General features: G+C 45.0%; 3 protein-coding genes across 5 annotated transcripts in view; all 3 read left to right on the forward strand.

The window, feature by feature from the left end:
• LOC148391678 (neural-cadherin) overlaps positions 1–2,793 on the forward strand; it is a 51,273-nt gene extending 48,480 nt beyond the window's left edge. For all 3 annotated transcript variants that reach the window (XM_088386850.1, XM_088386849.1, XM_088386851.1), the window contains exons 29-34: positions 53–222; positions 291–555; positions 627–810; positions 935–1,185; positions 1,372–1,529; positions 1,611–2,793. In XM_088386850.1, the coding sequence (XP_088242976.1) occupies positions 53–222; positions 291–555; positions 627–810; positions 935–1,185; positions 1,372–1,529; positions 1,611–2,102 (1,520 nt within the window). In that variant the 3' untranslated portion in view covers positions 2,103–2,793. The remainder of the gene's footprint in view (positions 1–52; positions 223–290; positions 556–626; positions 811–934; positions 1,186–1,371; positions 1,530–1,610) is intronic.
• A 7,207-nt stretch (positions 2,794–10,000) lies between these two features.
• gbp (glycogen synthase kinase binding protein) lies at positions 10,001–11,987 on the forward strand. The gene has a single exon (XM_088386852.1). The coding sequence runs from the start codon at positions 10,113–10,115 to the stop codon at positions 10,620–10,622; it is 510 nt and encodes a 169-aa protein (XP_088242978.1). The 5' UTR covers positions 10,001–10,112; the 3' UTR covers positions 10,623–11,987.
• A 1,232-nt stretch (positions 11,988–13,219) lies between these two features.
• On the forward strand, positions 13,220–18,893 carry dpy19l1l (dpy-19-like 1, like (H. sapiens)). Its single transcript, XM_088388416.1, has 22 exons — positions 13,220–13,563; positions 13,778–13,802; positions 13,977–14,064; positions 14,276–14,413; positions 14,531–14,651; positions 14,979–15,072; positions 15,180–15,237; positions 15,305–15,396; positions 15,569–15,668; positions 15,778–15,855; positions 15,945–16,031; positions 16,099–16,158; positions 16,240–16,320; positions 16,412–16,513; positions 16,592–16,663; positions 16,726–16,802; positions 16,902–16,926; positions 17,169–17,288; positions 17,355–17,529; positions 17,597–17,696; positions 17,770–17,895; positions 17,987–18,893. Exons 1-22 carry the CDS (start codon positions 13,353–13,355, stop codon positions 18,147–18,149), a joined length of 2,193 nt encoding a protein of 730 aa, XP_088244542.1. The 5' UTR covers positions 13,220–13,352; the 3' UTR covers positions 18,150–18,893.
• The last annotated feature ends 45 nt before the right edge of the window (positions 18,894–18,938 follow it).

Genomic DNA, 18,938 nt, shown 5'->3' on the forward strand with positions numbered 1-18,938 from the left:
CGTGTTTGCGTGTGTCTAAATTAAAGTTCCCCGTGGTCGTTTTGCCTTTCAGTGGTTCCCGAGTTCTCGTTAGATTCCGACAGCATGCTGAGGTTCCATCTTCGAGGCGGGGGCACCACCAACCGCCGCACTAACATTCAAATCCTCCTGCGCACCCGCGCCAACTCGGGCACCTTGCTCTCCGTCACGTCCCGGGAAGCCGACGAGTACATCGTGTTGGAGGTACAAGATATCGTTTTGAAATTTAAAAATGCAGGAAGCTCTAACGATGATGTCATCCTCTCGCTCAGATCGCAGAGGGCCACCTCTCGGTCCGAGCCAACCTGGGCGACGGGGCCCACGCCCTGCGGCTCCCGGGCCAGCGGGTGGACGTGGGCCAGTGGGTGCTGGTGGGCCTCAGTCGTCATGACAACCTTTTCGTCCTGCGGCTGGAGCAGGGCGGCGGCTCGCGGGAGGCCCGGGCACGGCTGGGGAACCGGCGGGAGCTGGTGGTGGACCCGACAAGCGTCACGGTGGGGAAGGGACCCCACGGCGGAGAAGATGGAGACTTTCAGGGTGAGACGAGGCGCAGGAATCCAGTACGGGTTGATGAATGGAACACAATTTTTTTAACTTCTGTGTCTTAGGTTGCATGCGGGACGTTCGTTTCAACGGTCGAGCGCTCCCTCTGGACGGGCGGAGTAGCAGTGATCTGGTTAGCGTGCTGGAGAGGCGCGGCGTCACGTTGGGCTGCTTCAGCGACGCCTGCCGGGCACAGCCATGCCCCGAATCGCTGCGTTGTGTCGACCTGTGGAGAAAACATCAGTGCAGGTTCACGCTCTCATACACACCTTCGATTCGAAGCAACACATATTTTAGCCTTTAGCCCAAAAATGCTAATATGAAATATTACCCTTTAAAAAAAGTGATTCCCACGTTTCTCATGGTCTCATAGGTGCCCCGGCGGTCTGGTGACGCTGACGGACGAGTCGGGCGCGGAGCGCTGCGTGCCGTCGCCGTGCGGTCCCGCCTCGTGCCGCAACGGCGGCGCGTGCCAGCCGCTGTCGGCCGACGGCTTCCGGTGCCGCTGCCTGGAGGGTTTCCGCGGGCAACGCTGCGAGCTGGGCCAGTACCGAGGCCACCGGCTGGCCGCTCTCAGTCCAAGCTCTATTCTGGCCATCAGCATGTGTCTGCTCGTCTTCTTTGGTCAGTTGCCTTCTCAATGCGTCAGTTGTGTAAATATCTGGCTAACAAATTTTGTAAACAATTCTAAAAAGTATGACGATTTATTGTCCATACTTTTATTTTTTATATTTCTTACATACACATTTTAACATTTTTGTAGCCTATCAGGTGAGCTAAGTCATCTTGGGTGTGTGTTGGTGTGTGTAGCCGTGCTGGTGGCGGTGACGGTGTGGAACCAGAAGGGGAGCCGCAACAAGTTCCGCAAGCGCGGCGTCTACCACATCCCGGCCGAGCACGAGAGCTGGGAGGACGTCCGCGAAAACATCCTCAACTACAACGAGGAAGGCGGCGGCGAGCAGGATCAGGTACAGCCTAGTCTGCAGCAAATTTGAAATGCTAACCTTAAAATTGACACGTATTTTTCTTTCCACTGGACGATGGTGCAGAAGGGCTACGACATGACGGAGCTGAAGCGTCCTCTGCGTTCCAGCTTGTCCCAGTCGTCGTCGTGCACCACAGCCCCGCTCATCAAATCGTCTCCGGGCTCGCAGGAGGAGGTGCACCCCGCCTGCGGCCCCTACCTCAGCATCCCGCAGCCGCACGTCCACCAACACCCCCCACCTCCGCCCTCATCATCACGTTCCCACGTGGACTTCAAGAACTATGTGTCTCGCATCGTGTGGGAGGCCGACCACGACGAGGACGCGCTCCCAGAGGACGTCTTCCACAGGTGGCGGGAGGAAGGATCCGGAACGCCGGCGGGAAGCCTCAGCTCACTCGGGTACGACGACGTAGAAGAGGAGGACAACGCAAGGGAGACGACACGCGAGCGGCTGTCGCGCTGGGGACCCAAATTCCAGACGCTGAGCGACATGTATGACCGCCCCCAAGCGGCGCTCTCGTACGGGACCGTCGCACGACGGCCTCCCAGCCACTAGAGGGCCACCCGACATTCTCGACTCCTTCTCGTTTTTGTCGATTTTTCACTAAAGTTTGAACTGGGAGGCTGGATTACAAAATGGACATCATCCGCCATCTTTGAAGAGGGCAGAGTGAAGTTTTTCCATAGTTGGCGGCAACAATCATTTAAAGTTTTTCCAACTGGAGCTTTTTTTGGACCCCTTTTTCCTCCTCTTCAGATGCATTTAAACCTAAAATTACTGGAACATTTTAATATGCTTCATATAATTGCATTTCTAAAATTTTCCAACTTGTTAATTCTTTTAGTTCCTGAAACTTAAGTTTGTCCTCGGCTGCCTTAGGAATGTACTTGTGACTTATATTTGAAAAGCAAAGAGAAAACAAATCAATCCTTTTATGCCCACCAGATATGTTCACAAGATAGCAAAAGAAAAGAAATTTGTTACATTTGAATGACTGAAGAATACATTTTCCATGTAGCTTGTTTTGTTTGGGAACATGTTTTTCTGACTTTTGAGTTCTTTCTCCTTGTAAACTATGCACCTGAAGTGTGTGTGCTGCTTCTTCATTCATTTGAAAAAGTCTTAAGTGTTTGTTGCTTAGTTGAAGTGTATGATATAATGTAAATATGGACATTTTATAATGACTTGAAAGAATATTTCCTTTTGTACATGAATTTTAATAAATAAAAAAGACTTTTTCCCTGAATGTCCTCTGAGGTACAGCTCTAATGTCTTTCTATGCAGAGGAAAGAATATCTGTGAGTAGTTAGTCTTATTTTGTTACGCACACTCCAAACCACTAGGTGGCGGTGATGCACTTAAAAGCCATTGCCAATCGCTGTAAAACATAAAGAAGACCGTGCTCAATTTTCGGGGCAATTAACGAGTTTCCCTCAGCCAGGAGTTTCGCCCCGGACCGCGTCAACAACCCCAAAACTCGGCTTGTTGGAAAGCTTTGGAGCACCTGACTTCCAGCCAGGCCGACCCTTCAGCTGAGTGGCCGTTTAAAGCACCTTCTTTTCGGTTAGACGACCAAGGTGGTACCCACACGTGGACTTCAGGGTAAGTCAAATGAATCCTTACCAATTTTAATTGAACATATAACATGAACAATTCAGCTTACATAGAGCCTCTTGCGTATGTTGGTGACTGGTGAAAGAAAATAGACAGACATGACAGGACACATGCTGCCCTCTAGTGGACGTATGCAGTACAACATTAGATCCGACAGTATTGTGAGAAGTGTGGATAACATGTATTATTTTTTTATCAAATGACGTCACAAATAGGGTGCGGATGATGCTTGCGTTGCCATGGGGAGTATGATGCTTTGGTTTCCATAGGGATGTATTTTTGAAGGATGCTCTGATTGTCGTTGCACTTTGGTTGCTATGGAGATACAAAGGCAGATGATGCTTGGTTGCCAGAACAATAGAAGAAAGTTAGATGCTTTGGTTGCTTTCGTGATATAGGTGAGTATGCTGTAGTGGTTGCCATAGTGATGCAGGTGAACAGGATGCTTCTGTTTTTGTGTTATTTCAGTAACCATGGTAACAGCAGAGACGACAATAGGTCTTCAGCTGTTTCCAGCTGACTATAAAATGTGACAGCTGAAGCATAATGACTCAATGAAAGTCACCACTGAAATTTGACACCAACTACAGCATATTTCAACAAGCGGATGGATAAACAAATATTGACGCACTGTCTGCTGGAGCAAAAAGTCATTGACCGCACACAGACGGAGGACAATCAACTTTCGAATGTCACCCCGTGAGCCAATCTATGTGCTCACTTTCTATTTTCAGCATACAAGTCGGGTCAGTGTGAAGTTTCACAGATGCTGGCGGCTTCCAAAAGGTTCACTGCGGCCAGGAATAGCATTGGATAGTGTGTCTGCATGTGTGTGTGCCATACACGGCTGGATGTCAGCTGACTGGCGCTAAATCGCTGTATACGATTATTAACTGCTGTGTGGGGCGTCGACGTGGAAACAAATTTAGAGGGTATCAAATTAGCTGTCAGTGATACTCATGCTAAGAATATACATTGGACTCCCTTGTAGTCATGGTCTGTAAAAAAACAACTCAGATATCAAATTTAAAGACATCATTTTTAATGTTTGCTAGCATAACGCTAACACATAATGGGAAACGCCATAGACGGGCTAACGAATCATTTCCATGTGGGCTGCTTTAAGTAATGCAAATACAAAAGGTGCAGCAACACATGGAGATAGGCAAAAAAATATATACAGTATCATTTACGTGCTGCTTTTTCTGGTGCATCATCCCCAAGTGTTTTGAGGTTTTTCTTCCCATTTCAGTGGAGCAAGCTGGGCTTTTATTTTTTTAAATAACCTACACGACACCACATAAATACATGATCTTCTTGGTTACGCTATGTTCTGAGCCTAGGAACACATCTACGGTAGTTGAGATTCCAGGAATCCCATATGGTCTCGCGGTTAGGATTTATGTTCTTCACCCAAGTGGGGAGGACATGCGTTTCAGATGTTATGTAATCAAACTGCAAGGTTTGCACGTTTAACTGTAAAGTATGTGTGCACCGCTTTGATAAGGAACAGTAAGACAATGTGTGTTTTTATCTGTCAGCGCACACAACTGAACGTTGGTGAAAGTATTTGGTCAGAGATTTTGTCTAGATCATCATAAATGTTGCTGGCTTGATGTTCCAAAACTTTTGTCCGATAGTATTGTGAGTAAAAAAAACAACAACAGGGAGTGTGATGTCCACCATTCAAGCCGAAAGTAAGACCTTGACCTGTGTGTGTGTGTCTTAAAACAATTAAATGTCAATCTAACCTGAACAAAGTTCCAAAGTTTGCAACCATAAACTTATTAGTTTCATTATTGCCTGCATGCACCACTTGGACAATTTATTAGGAACACTTGCGAGCTCCAAAATCAGTAGTGAGGAAAACTATTGTACTCCTGACATACGTTTGAGTTTTAGTCAAATGTTGCTAAGGTAAAAAAAAAAAAAAAAAAAAAAAATGGTTGCAACTGTACAGACTGTCCTTGATAAAGCTAAAAATAGAAAGGATTGCAAGATCATATATAACATTATATAATGTGAATATTATTACTTGTGGGTTCACGAGGTGAAAACACGAGTCGACGTCTCACTCTGCCTCCCAAAAATAAGCCGAGTCAGCACTTCCTCACACATATACACACACGTGTGGTGTAAAGGAACATTATATAATTTGGTGTTTTGCGAGTGCTTTGTGTACAGTTAGTGATTTGAGGATGTGTGCGTGGGGGTCACAGAGGCCTCCTCACTACTCCTCCTCCTCCAACAGACAAATCAATCAAACTCCGAACATCTCACTTCTTTGCATTATGCAACACGCTTGCCCGTTGCATCATGTGGGCTCCTCCTCGTGAAGACGCAAGCACGTGTTCGAAAAGGTAAACAATGTTTTGACAGGCGGTGTGGAAGTACTCAGTACAAATCCTTGAAGTGACAAAAAGGAGTCGTCTTTTTCCATGGAGTACTTTCTCAAGAAATAATTTAACTATAGCTTGACTTATTTTATTCATGTATTTGACTTACAGCGCCCTCTAGCAGGTCTAATGGTCACAACAGGAACCAGAAAGGGTCAATAAATATTTGTATCATATGAAGTGAACCCATCAAAGGATTATATAATGTGAACTGCTGAGACAAAACTCCCGAGTGACTTTATCGCTGGGTGTACTTTTTCGATTAACGGATGGCAGCCATTTTGTCTGCAGATTAAAAAAAATCAGTGTTTGTGAGATTTTGGTGGAGGTGTAGACAGAGTCAAAACGTTCTTCCAGACAGCATGTAAGATATTTTTTCAGTACCAAATATTTTTTTAGACTAGTATGTGCAGTTAACATAAATCATAGATGTAGCATTTAGCTTAGCTGTGCAGGCGGGTTCAATGCCATCACTTCACAAACTCTTTTGTATAGGCTATATTAATTTTTTTTTTTTTCTTCGACTTATTTTTCTAAATACGCCGCTATTAGCCGGAGATCACGTTCCTGAATGTGTTTACAAATGTGCAACACATAAATCCTTTCATAGTACTGGCAGCCATGTGCCTCGCATTCCTCAGCATAGGGAGTATAAAAATGGCCCGTCTCTCTCTCTCTCTCTCTCTCTCTCTCTCTCTCTCTCTCTCTCTCTCTCTCTCTCTCTCTCTCTCTCTCTCTCTCTCTCTCTCTCTCTCTCTCTCTCTCTCTCTCTCTCTCTCTCTCTCTCTCTCTCTCTCTCTCTCTCTCGCTTGCTCTTTGAATGGAGGCAACAAACTCCGTGAACTTGAACGCCTGGACACACGCCAACTGCTATCAAAGTTGATCCTCTTGTTTTCTTTTGCAGGCGGCAAAGGCAAAATGTTTGGCAACATCAACAAGGAGCGCTTTGGAATTGTTGGGGTAATCTCAAACCTTGGAATATTTAACTTTGGTTGGGGGGGAAAAATAAATGTTTGTGTTACTGTCTAAACAGTAGGCAAACATTTGGTAGGATTTTTCAAAAAGGGGCACAAGGGCCAGGTCATTTGTAGTTGAGGTAAAAATAAAATAAAAACTTCAAATGTATAGAGTATATGCAAAATATGCTAAACAGTTCATTGTAAACCATACAATATTAACTAATTTTCATTTGAAACTTTTTATAATTTGGGATACTTATTTATTTAATCATTTTCGGCAATAATAGAAACAATTTTTTCTAGATTTAATTTGATAACTTCATTTTGCCAGTTGTTGTCAAGGGGCTCAGGTAACAACCAATCATAACTCAGCTCGCCAGTGTCACATGACCAAAGCCAGTAAACAGGTGAGTGCTTAGTCAGTGTGATATGTGAAGCTTTCGCAGCACTTGTATACAACCCACAATGTCATTGATGAAATCTCGACAAGGTCATCAACATGTTTTTGAGTGTCTCCATTTGCCCCCCCCCCCCCTGCCCCCCCCCCCCCCCCCACGATGGTAAATACTGCCAGCAGGGGGCTCGCATGTCACCATTGACGCAGCCTCGAGTAGTATTTTAATGCTGCCCACGTATAAATAAATAAATCCCAGTTGCAACCTTGTCTTTGCGTCCCGTTTTAACTTCCATGGCCTCCCACAAGCTCCAACAATCCAGCATGCACGCTCATATATTAATATTTGTATTTGTCTTATCCGTTTAAGATTGTCTTATCTGCTTATACGACCAGGCGGATGTTGACATTTTTTTGAACTTTGTGACTTTATAAGGCGCTTGAATCATTTTTTACAATGCTAACAAAGCGGACGATTGTTAATAAACAATCTCCTTCTATGTTTCGGACAGAACGAGGAAGCACATGCCCTCATTCCTCCCTGAAGGCTTTCCTTCCTCTTTTAAAGAGAACGTTGGACAGATGACTCATGTCTTTTTTTCGTAACGAGGGGGGGAAGGTGCGATGACAACAAACTGGCTATTCTTTCCCACTTCCGCCACATTCCTCCGCTCGTAGGGCACGTCTCGGATCGTCATCTCCCTCGTTGATGCGGCTCGCGCTCATTTTCTCGCACATCCTCTCCTATTGTTTTATCGGAACGAAAGCAAACAAAATTACCGTCGGGCGAGTACGTGCCAATAAAGCAGCAGCCGGCTGCAATCACGTGACATCATTTCCTGCGCCTGTTTCATTCAGCGAACTTTGCGGCCTGACATTGAGCAAGCGAAGTTTGCAGTTTCTCCTCCCGACACACCTCAAGTCTCAACTCGTTTTTCACTCTATTGCCACACACTTGCGAGATGAGTTGCAACATAATTTATTTGACATCTGCCTCTATAAATGAACACAAGTGGAGTGTGAACACATGGCGGACGAGAAGGCTATGTTTGGGGTATAATCCCGCTCACAGATGGACGGCAACACAGCGGAACAAGCAAAACAAAAACATGCTCAATTATGGGATTTACTTGAACCTTTTAATCTCCCTTTTGAATGTTTTGATGTTGTTGTCAAGTCCCCTCCGGGTGACAATTATCTCCTTGTTTTTAGGTTTCACATCAAATGTTTTCACAAAGTCTGTGTGCTAGCTAAAAATGACTCGCCTCATGACATATTTAGAACAGAAAGTCCCAAAGTTTGCTATTGTTATTGTGACGTTATCACATACCGTCACTTTGAATAAGCACCGTGCCCCGAATAGTTGCTGGGCGCGGCAGGCATTTAAAAGCAAAGGTAGTTGACTTTACTTTTAATAAACAGACATTGGACCTATTGTTATTATTCCCAAATCCTTTTGAACAAATATGTTCCACCCTCGGCATCAAGGCATGACCCATTTTCAGCTGAGCAATTGAGTTATGTGACAACTACCCACATTCAACTTGAACTTTGAGAGCAGTCATCGAATGTTTACTTTAGTTTTCAAAACATTTCAGGTCAAGCAAAGCAACTTTTTGCCGTCCGTCGAAAACTTGTGTTCAGCAAGCGCTTCCAGTAAAAGTCAAAAAGTAAATTTGGAGTTCATTTCCTCATTTGTGTGGATTTGTGGTTAAGTGTTTACCAACATTCGATCGGGCCTCTTACAGTCTAATGTTTGGCTTCGTGCCATTGTTGGCTCTGACTTTTGGTTTCCAACATTTTTTGGTACCACTCCCAACTGCGCCTCCCACTCCCTGACCCCCGCCATGTCTTACTTTGAGCCACACAGGAAGTCTGAGTTGAGGCTCCTCGGATTGGCTCGCCACGCCACGTGTTGACAACCATCGTAGCTCCTTATATGGTGACGAGGGCTCTCATTGACTGGAGCATCAGGTTTAGCCGTGGTGTTTCTCAGAAAGCACAACTGAACACTGTGTACTCCCCTCAGCAACACACACACACACGCACATTCAAACACACTCCTATTGTCAGCATACACATGCTGGCTGCCACGCTGTCAACGTATTGCAACCGTGCACTCACAAATACGGGTTAGGGAGATGATTCTTAAAATTCAAAAAAGATGCATTCATGTGCATGTAGAAGAATGGTTGAGTAGCAACACAGGTCCTAAAATATAATTGCTTACTGACCAAATGATTCGGTTCAAAAGAGGATGATGTTCTAAAATGTAACAGGCTACCTATTACTAGTGTTACAAACGACAACAAAAAACAGCAAAAGGGTCGAATTTCTTTCCGTATTCGTGTTACAATGCAAAAAACCCCCTTAACATCTGTTAGAAAACTGCAGTTGTTTGTTTGCAGCCAGCTCATTGTGATGGTCACTCTCATTTTCGAACACATTCACACAACATGCAGACTGTGCTATAAGAATAATAAAACTCTTGACCAGTCTGGAAGCTAAATGCTAATGTAATTTGAAGGGAGAATTTCTTGAATTTTGTGTCAGTCAGCATTTATTAGTTGTTTAACGCCCGATAGTAGGTATGGCACGCCTTTTTACAACCAAAAGGTCAAATACTATCAAAACGATACCATTTTAGTGACGACTTGGTTTGTTTATTTTGGGACACGAGCGTGTTATTATGGAAAACAGCACGATGGTTTAATATGATCTTGTGTTAGAAAAACATAATGCTAACGATTTGCTTTTCTTCCCCGTTCGACCGAAAACGTGCTTTGTTTGTGTTCCCCTGACAAGCAGTTACGAGTTATGTAACGTCCATTTGCTGGGAAGAGTCCATACCAGGAGAGCAGTTAGGGGGGGTAAACTATCGGTATGTTGGGAAATCATCGGGGTAATTCTGATAAAAGTATTATATTTGTTTGAAAATTATAATTAGGCCGTATGAATGTGCTTATAAAATGTCTCACTTATTTCTCAATAAGAATCTGGGGTTTTGTTTCGAAACAACCCCAGTTAACCCCTTGGCGGGAGACTTGGTACGTTCCTCTCTAGACGTCATCCATTGTTTACAAATCAACGGTGCTTGTTGGAGGTTGGCGGCGTGGCGAGAGCGAGGACCGGTGTGTGGAGCGCTTCCACTCTCATTCATCCTCAACAACAACAACAACAACACCACTCACCGGCGCTCACCATGCCTTGTCGAAAGGAAAACTACATCTTCCTGGAGCAGTCCGTCACCGTCGACTCCAAAGAGGTGGACGCGTTGGTGACGAGAATCGGCGAGGCACTGCAGCTCCACAACAATAGCGGCAACCATGCGAAGAAGGCTGCCTGCTTGCACGGACTCAGCACCGGCGTGGGGAGTGTGGTCAACCCGGCGGGGGTCGGCGCCGGTGGAGTTGGAGGCACCATCGCCACGAGCGCGCCGGTTCCGAAACGGCAAGGCTGCTGCATCCGGCTGAGAAACCGCGGCAGCAGCCGGGCGAGCCCTTACCACATCCCCGGCTCGAGCGACCAGGAGTGGGACCAAATTAAACCGTGGAACAAAAAAAGGCTGCACGCCGACGAGGACGACCCGCATCGTCTCCTCCAGGAGCTCATCCTGTCTGGCAATCTGATCAAAGAGGCCGTTAAGCGGCTGCAGTTCTCCGCGGCGGACTGTGGAGATTTCCCCAAGGCAGCGGACAACGTGCCGTGCTGACGAGACTTCAAACCCGGCTCTTCCCACCCTCTCCGTGACTCTCTCTCCCTTTCACTTTCAAGTTCAAGTCGACGAAACTGCTAGCTGAGTTTTAACCTCCTATTTCCATCCACGTCCCCCTTTTTTATTTGACCTGGAACATTGGCTCCGTTGCGTCAACGGCAGGCGGTTAGCTTGCCAGTTAGCCGCCCGGCTAATCAGCCGTGTTGTTTATGTTTGAAAATCTCAACTCAAGTGCAGCGGTGGGGGGATCGAAGGGGCTATGAACAATCGGAAATGTTGCTCTTTTTCGTCGACATCACCCCGTTCTTCTCAGATGAATGAAATTTCACATGGGGGGCTTTTTGTGTGTCATTTTAAGAGTAAGATGGACGCCATTTTCAAGACGACTCATAAAGCCCCCCCCCACACACACACGTAAACACGTTTTTTTGTCTTCTCCCACCTTCTCCTTTAATCTGTTGTCGTTTGGGTGCCTGGGATACAAACTACTTGCTTCGTTCACTCCCCACATTCATGAACTCTAGCGTGGAGGAGAGTTAAGATCCTTTAGTGTTTGTGTGTGGCCATTTTGTTTACACTCGGAGACAGGAAGCAAATGTGTACCTTTGATGACTTTTTTTCACCCTCAGTTTGACTTCCCTCTCGGAGCAGCTACTCTCACCACCAAAAACCTCATCAAAGACACCATCTGTGTTATTTTTCTAAAGCAGTCTATCTACACAACACGGTAGATTTGTGGTTAGCGCCACTGCCTTGCAGTTTTGCGGTACAGGGGTTCAAATCCCGACTTCCGGTTTCCTCCCACATTCCAAGTGACTTGTTCAAATCATTGAAGAGTCTTACAATTGTCTGAGACTGGTAACCAGTCCGGGTTGTTTCCCAGGGATCGGCTCCAGCTCACCCTCGGTCCTTATGAGGAGTATCGGAAGTTGATTTTTTTTTTTTCTATACCAAGCAATGTGACAACAAAAAGTCTCTTGTGGTTGGAAGCTTCTAGGTGTCCTCTGAAAGGGGATCCTGGTGGGCAAATATGCAAGATAGTGGGGGTGCAGGGAGGCATGTGAAAGCAAGGCCATTTCCCACAGGGCTTACTATTACATGGGTCTGTTTGTTTGCTTGTAAAAGGGGGAAGTGTGTGGTCGACGGTCACATGACAACACTTTTGTGGTGCTCTTCACCTTTTGGGAATTCCAATGAGGAGTTCTATTGTTGGTGTTTTTTTTTTTTTGTATTTGTGCTCTGTGTCAAGAAAAATGCACAACTGCTTCGTAACGAAGTATCTTGATAATGTTCCTGAGTATTCAGGCCCTTTTTTTTTGTTTTTTGGGGTTGTCTTAATAAACACACTTTTGTTTTTCCAAACTTGTTGTCGTCTTGACTTCCGGGAACGCCTTGTGACTCAAAGCTCCGTTAGTCAGACATGTTCTCCACATGTGCGAGCCTGGACGGCGTGGCGTTGGAGGACACATGTTCATTATGGGCCTATAAATACCCCCCCTCCTCTCTTCTCTCTATGTGGAGCAGCACAGTAGGGTGCGAAAAGCGAGGGGGAGAAAAACATGTTTTGCAGCGGCCTCCATGTTGTTTACGGCAGCTCCCTCTACCGCCCCTGCTCAGTCACTGAGTGTTTCATCATCTTTCCCAGCAGAAGAGAAAGAAGCTCCAATCGCCCTGGGGAGCTCATAAACAGCACAAACAGGCACTGGGTGAGCTTTATGTACTCCCAATTTAGAAATTAAAGTTCGAAGGACAGACAAAAAGCATTTAACTAGATTATTCTGACGTCATAACTGCTGCCATGGACAAACACAAGTATTGTGAAGCCTTTTTTACTGCAGAGGAAACATTTAAGACCTGCACACAAAAGGTTCAAATTGGGCACTTATGAAGGACGTCCAAAAGGTTTCCGGTCTCACACTCTTGCAACACCGCTACTATTTTTATACAACAGAAAGATCATTATGGTAATTATAAAAAAATTAAAACCGCAGCATGAAGCAGCAACACATACAAATAGAGCAATAGATAATAGCATATTTAACACCAAATGTTTTACCAAGCCATCTCATAATGTCTCACTTTGCGCGTTAGATTTTCAATACTCAATGATTTAACTCCTTCAAAATTCTTTTGTAACCTAACTGCCCCCCGGCTGATATCTTTGAACAATGAATTCTTTCTGTTTCTGAGGAAGCTCTCAACATGTGGCCTTGTGCTGTAATATGGAACTAAAAGAACATCTGAATTTTATTTGGGGTGAATAGGAGGCACAATGGTTGTTGCACTTTTGTATTTTCTACAGAAGTATCTGTACTTCTACTTGTGTATGTATTTTATATATAAATATTTTTTTAACCATTCAAATAGTCGTTAATGATACTTCTTTTTAATAATGTGTTACACAATTGGTTTCACTTTACAGGGACTTTTATTTATTGGTAGTGAGCAGCGACACATAAATGCAGTTCATTTTAATTTTCAATAAAACTACAGGAGAGGAAAGTACCCTCGTATCGAGCTTAATACATTGATATCGATTAAACGCAATATCAATATTGATTTCACGTTATCGACGTTTGGATCGATCCACCCGCCACTGTAGTAAGTGAAAGCGTCTGCTCAACCAGAGCTCATGAGCAGGCACGCACCGCCGCTCTGTGGCCGCCCAGCTCTCGTTCACCTCCGGCTTCCTCTACCACTTGCTTCCCCATCTTCCCGCGGCTCTCTATGGCGGCCAAAAACCGAAAGCAGACCGGCAAAAGCGAAAAGAGTCCCCCGGTCGCTTCTACTGGTGGCAAAAGCGGCGCCAAACGAGCCGCCGCCGCCGCCGCTGCTGGCGGCAGGGATGCCAAAGCCGCGAATGGGCTATCGGGCATTCGGAACAAGCTGGGGCTAAGTCACACCTCGGCGGCCGGGCTGGGATTCACGCTTCTGCTCGGTAAGATGCGAGGCGCGCCGGGACGCTGAAAATTGGGATAAATATGCGGCTAACAAAGTTGTTATCTCCACCGTATATCAACATCCGGGCTAACGTTAGCTCACCTGTCTGTTAGCTCTGGACCGTTAGCCACCACTCATTGCTAATTCATTTGCAATTAGAATGTTTTTTTCTTATAAAAAAAATTCTAAATTGTATTTTTGTCTGCCCCCAGCTGCTTTGAGCGGATATCTCCACTGGTGAGTTGTAAAAAAAACAAAAAAAAAACGTGTGCATTACTGAGCGGTGTTATTAATTTAAATGCTTTTATTTGTTTTTCATTGTAAATCTTTGACTTCTCTCACCAATCTGACCTTTCCTGTCTAACGCTTATTATTATTATTATTATTATTATTATTATGCTCTACTTGCAGGTATCATCTCACACAACTATTTGAGAATGACAGACACTTCTCACACTTATCCAGCTTAGAGAAAGAAATGGCTTTCCGGACCGAGATGGTGATCATTTCCTTATTTATTATTGTGTTTGCGCAATTCATCATACTGAAAGCTTTTTTGGACATGTGGGGGGGGGGAAACCCAAGCATTTTCTTTCTTAGATTGAGTGACATTTTACTCTAATCCTTGCTTGAAAGTGGCTTTGAATCTTCCCCAGGTGGGTTAACCAATTGTCTTTTAATCAATACATCGTTTTGTTTGTGGATTGCAGGGTTTGTATTATTCGTACTACAAGACCATCATCGACGCACCATCCTTCCTGCAGGGCCTGCACATGATCATGAACGACCGGCTGACCGAATACCCGCTGGTCATAAACACCCTCAAGAGGTTTAATCTTTACCCAGAGGTATTTTTTTGGCAGGACTTGTTTTTTCGCAACTGTTATATAAAATCTGCATCAGCAGAAAAAATAATCCATACTGGTCGGGCTGACCGATTGTGTGTGTTTGTGTGTGTGCTCCAGGTGGTTCTAGCCAGCTGGTACCGAATGTACACGTCCGTCATGGGCTACTTTGGCGTTCCCACCAAGATGTGCTGGTCCATCAACAGAGGAGAAGGCCTCACGCCAGTGGACAGTTGCGAAGGTACTTGCAGTTGCCGTGGAGATCCTGTGCCCTCTGCAAACATCTTCTAACACACACATACAACCTACTGAAAGAAGCAAAGTTACGACTGAAGTCCTTCAAACCTAAAAGGGCAAACAAATATTTGTTTTAGAAACGGCCCGCTTATTGATTCGTCAACGTTTACATAAAGGTGATGCAACCAAGAGTTGATTTGAGGGTGGAGGAAAACAATTCGGTTCTTGTTTTAAAAAAATCTCTTAATGATTCGTATGAACCTTGATGAAATTCTAGGAACTGCTTTGAAATTCAAAATATGATCCAGGGTGTTCCAAAATATATTTTCAGGGTTGGGCGACCCGGCCTACTTCTACGTGACATGCGTGTTCTTGCTCAACGGGCTGATGATGAGCATGTTTTTCCTGTACGGCGCTTACCTCAGGTAATTATCCTAGTTTGGCTGGTTGGTTGAAAAAAAAAAAAAAAAAGATTAGAATGAGGCTTAATAAATGTTGTCTTGTAATAAGGTCCGTTGTGTTTCCTTTCCAGCGGAAGCCGACTGGGCGGCATCGTGACCACCGTGTGTTTCTTCTTCAATCACGGCGAGGTTGGTGCGAGGTGATTGAAATGTGACTGATTAAATATCGGCTAATATTTCATCTTTTGTGCGTCAGAGCACACGTGTGATGTGGACTCCTCCTCTGAGGGAAAGCTTTGCTTACCCCTTCCTGGTCCTGCAGATGATGCTACTCACATTCATCTTGAGGTAGAGAGGGTCACGGCTGATAAAATTCGGAATGCATCTAGTAATGCTCGTTAGTGCCACCCGCAGGATCGGAGTGGAACAAACGTAGCTCTTATGGCGCCCGCACAGTTGTGTCCAGTGGGTGTGTGTTTTATTTTTTTTCCTCGCTGTTTTTATCACCCCCCACCACCAGAACCCGGAACCCGAGCAGGATGGCCCTGGCCGCTTTGGGAATCTCCACACTGTGCTTCATGCTGCCATGGCAGTTTGCCCAGTTTGTGCTGCTCACTCAGGTCAGGAGCAAAACAGAGAGAAAATTCAAAGGAACATCTACACGTGTTTTTAATAGAACTGAATAGATCAAATAAATATTTTTTGTTTTTTTGTATTCTTCTTTCTCAGGTAGCTTCCCTGTTTGCGTCCTACATCTTGGGTTACCTCAGTGCGGCTAAGATGCAGTCGTTGTTGGTCACTCACATGGTATGCTAGGTCTTATTAAAATGTATTGAAAAGGTGTGGAAGGATTGTGCTCACTGGCGCCCCCTATCTTTTGTTTACTCAAACTGCAGGTCGCACTGGCCTTCTGCTTTGTGTTGATGTTTGGCAACGCCATGCTGCTCACGTCGTTTTACGCCTCCTCGCTGGTCTCAATCTGGGTGAGTCGAGTTATGAAGATTATGTCGAAATTAATCTTCTTAAATAAATAATGATTTTCTTTCTCAGGCTGTCATTGCGCTGAGGGATCGCTTGACTCGGATCTTCAGAACCGGCTTGGTCTTCTGGGTAGGAAGGATTTATTTTTTCCAGACTCGTATTCTGGATGTAAGAAAAATCTTTTTCTTTTGTTTGAACTTCTGTCCACAGGTCATGCAGGCTTTATTTTGGGTGGGCTCCACCGTTCTGCTCAAATTCCTACTGTCCACCATTCTCGGTGCTTCCGATGACGTGAGTTACGGCTCACTCACTTTCCCAAAAGTTCCTGTGACCTACCTAGCCGAAATTCTCAATTATTTGTTGCACACTTTTTGCTCCCCAGGCTCACATCAGTGGCCTGATCAAGTCCAAGTTTACCAGCTACAAGGATTTCCACACGCTCATGTACACATGCGCTGCAGAGTTTGACTTCATGGAGTGGGAGGTGGGACTGAAATCACCGCACGTGTTGTGTGCGAGTAACTTTTATAACACCTTTTTATCTCCCCCCCCCCCCCGTCAGACTCCCACCCGCTACCTGACAACGTTGCTGCTGCCCGTCAACTTGTTAGTGGTGGCTTTGATTGCCAAGACGGTAACTAGATTGTTTTTGATGTGCTAAAAAAACATAAACATAACTTTTTTTTCCTTTTTCAGATTATGCAAGATGTCATCCGCTACCTGAAGGATGGAGGAAAAGCAAATATTGGTCATAAGGATGACACAGTTGCGAGGTCAGATGATGTCACTGTGCAATTTCGAATCATGACATTATGCAACAAAAGTCAATAACACAAAATTACACATATTTCAGCTTCTTTTTTCTGTTATAGGAGTGACGTTGTCACTAAAGGAGAGGTGAGAACTGTTCCTCCATATTCCCCGTACATATTCAGAATCTAACAAAATCTGACAAAAGTCCGCTAGCTAAATGCTAACAGATAATACAAAACACCTTAGACTGGCTAACCAAACTAGCATCGGTATTGTGGTTGCCATGAACTTTTTACAGAACTGATCTTTGAAGATAAGCATGCAGAAAGATCATTTAACAATAAAAAAAAAAAAAACGGAAAGTTGGTTGTGATGGTCTCCTGCAGATGGCGTACCACAGTCTGCAGCTTCTGGCCTTCAGCGTACTGGCCGTCCTCATCATGCGGCTGAAGCTCTTCCTCACGCCGCACATGTGCATCGTGGCCTCGCTGATCTGCTCCCGGCAGGTTGTAATCGCGACGACGTCTTCGCTCTGGTTGCCTCGCTCATCCTCTTTTCCGTGTTCTCCTCAGTTACTGGGCTGGATCGCGGACAGGACCAAACAACAGGTCGCCGTGTTTGTCTTGCTGGCCCTCATGTCGGTGAAGGGCGTGGCCAACCTGCAGGCCCAGTGGGGCATCATCGGGGAGTTCAGCAACATGCCTCAGGAGGAGCTGCTGGACTGGATACAGGACAACACCTTCCCTGGTGAGGGATAAATTCTAACCCTTCCTGGTTCCACCTCACTTTTTTTTTTCTCTGTCACGTGATGCAGATGCTGTGTTTGCGGGTGCGATGCCCACAATGGCCAGCGTGAAACTGTCCACGGGTCGGCCCATCGTGAACCACCCCCACTATGAAGACGCCGGTTTGAGGTCAGCGCGAGTCACATGACCACCGCTGTGATCGGACCGTGATGATCACATGGCTTTATGTCGTGTTCCTCAGGGAGAGAACCAAGTTGGTATACTCCATGTATAGCCGCATGTCCGCAGAAACTGTCAAGAGCAACTTGAACAAGCTGGGAGTCGACTTTTTTGTTCTGGAAGATTCTTGGTGCACCAGGAGAACCAAGTAGGATACGTCATTTCAAAGTTGGGGGGACATATTGCTTGTTTGAATAAATGGAGTCCAATAAAATGTTTTTTTTCGGCATTCCCTCAAGGCCTGGCTGCAGCATGCCGGAGATCTGGGATGTGGAAGACCCGGAGAACGTGGGTAAAATTCCTCTGTGCACTCACATGTCCAGGAACTCACGGCCACACTTCACCACCGTCTTTGCCAATCATATCTACAAAGTTCTCAAAGTGCCCAAAGATGCCAGATAACAGCACTCAGTCACCTGCTTTTGGACTTTACTCCAAATCCTCAAATCTCAAGTTTTTTTTTTGGTGCAGCGGTGGAAGCAATATAGATGATAGGACTTCAATCGGATAACTTGAGAAGTATTTTCGTAGGTGCAATCCGTGCATTGTTTTGCCACCTCTTTGTTTGACACAAAACCCACGTGGCATATCTGAGCCGCCCTTGCATTCGTTAGCCCATCTCGTTTCCAGCGAAACGAGACCTTGTCATCAACTAGTTTGGGTTCCGCCTCGGAATCTACGTGAAAGGGGCTCCAAACATGCAAAGATGTTGCCTTCATAATTCATATATAATTTATTTGCAGGCCTTTTTTTTTTTAACAAAGAAAACTTTAATAGGAATATGGTATGTAATACCTTTCATTGCATTTTTTTTTTGCCAAATATTTTTTTAGTAAAGCTGCACCTTGTTCAATTGATTTTTTTTTTTTAGCCTGTCGCACTGCCAAACTACCCGTAGCGGTTTATCACGCCCTAACAGTAGCAGTGTGTAGAAATAAGGTTGCAAAAAGCAGAAGTATTGGAATCACAAGTTAAAGAAGAAGCCTTTATGTGCCAAAGGGAGCCACTGCGTGAACAAAAAATATGTACAGCTTTTTTCCTAGGAATGTTTTTAATCGTTTCTAATGTGTTATGGTTCCTCTCTCTGTCTATGCGTCTTGCACATGTTTTATAGTTGTTTTGTATTAAAATAAAGGGTACAATTGATGTATTTTTCTCCCCAGCCTTGATTGTATTCATAATTTCACACTC

This window comes from Syngnathus floridae, chromosome 10 (assembly GCF_059516105.1).
Source record: "Syngnathus floridae isolate MCC-2025c chromosome 10, RoL_Sflo_1.0, whole genome shotgun sequence".
NCBI classification, from domain to species: Eukaryota; Metazoa; Chordata; class Actinopteri; order Syngnathiformes; family Syngnathidae; genus Syngnathus; species Syngnathus floridae.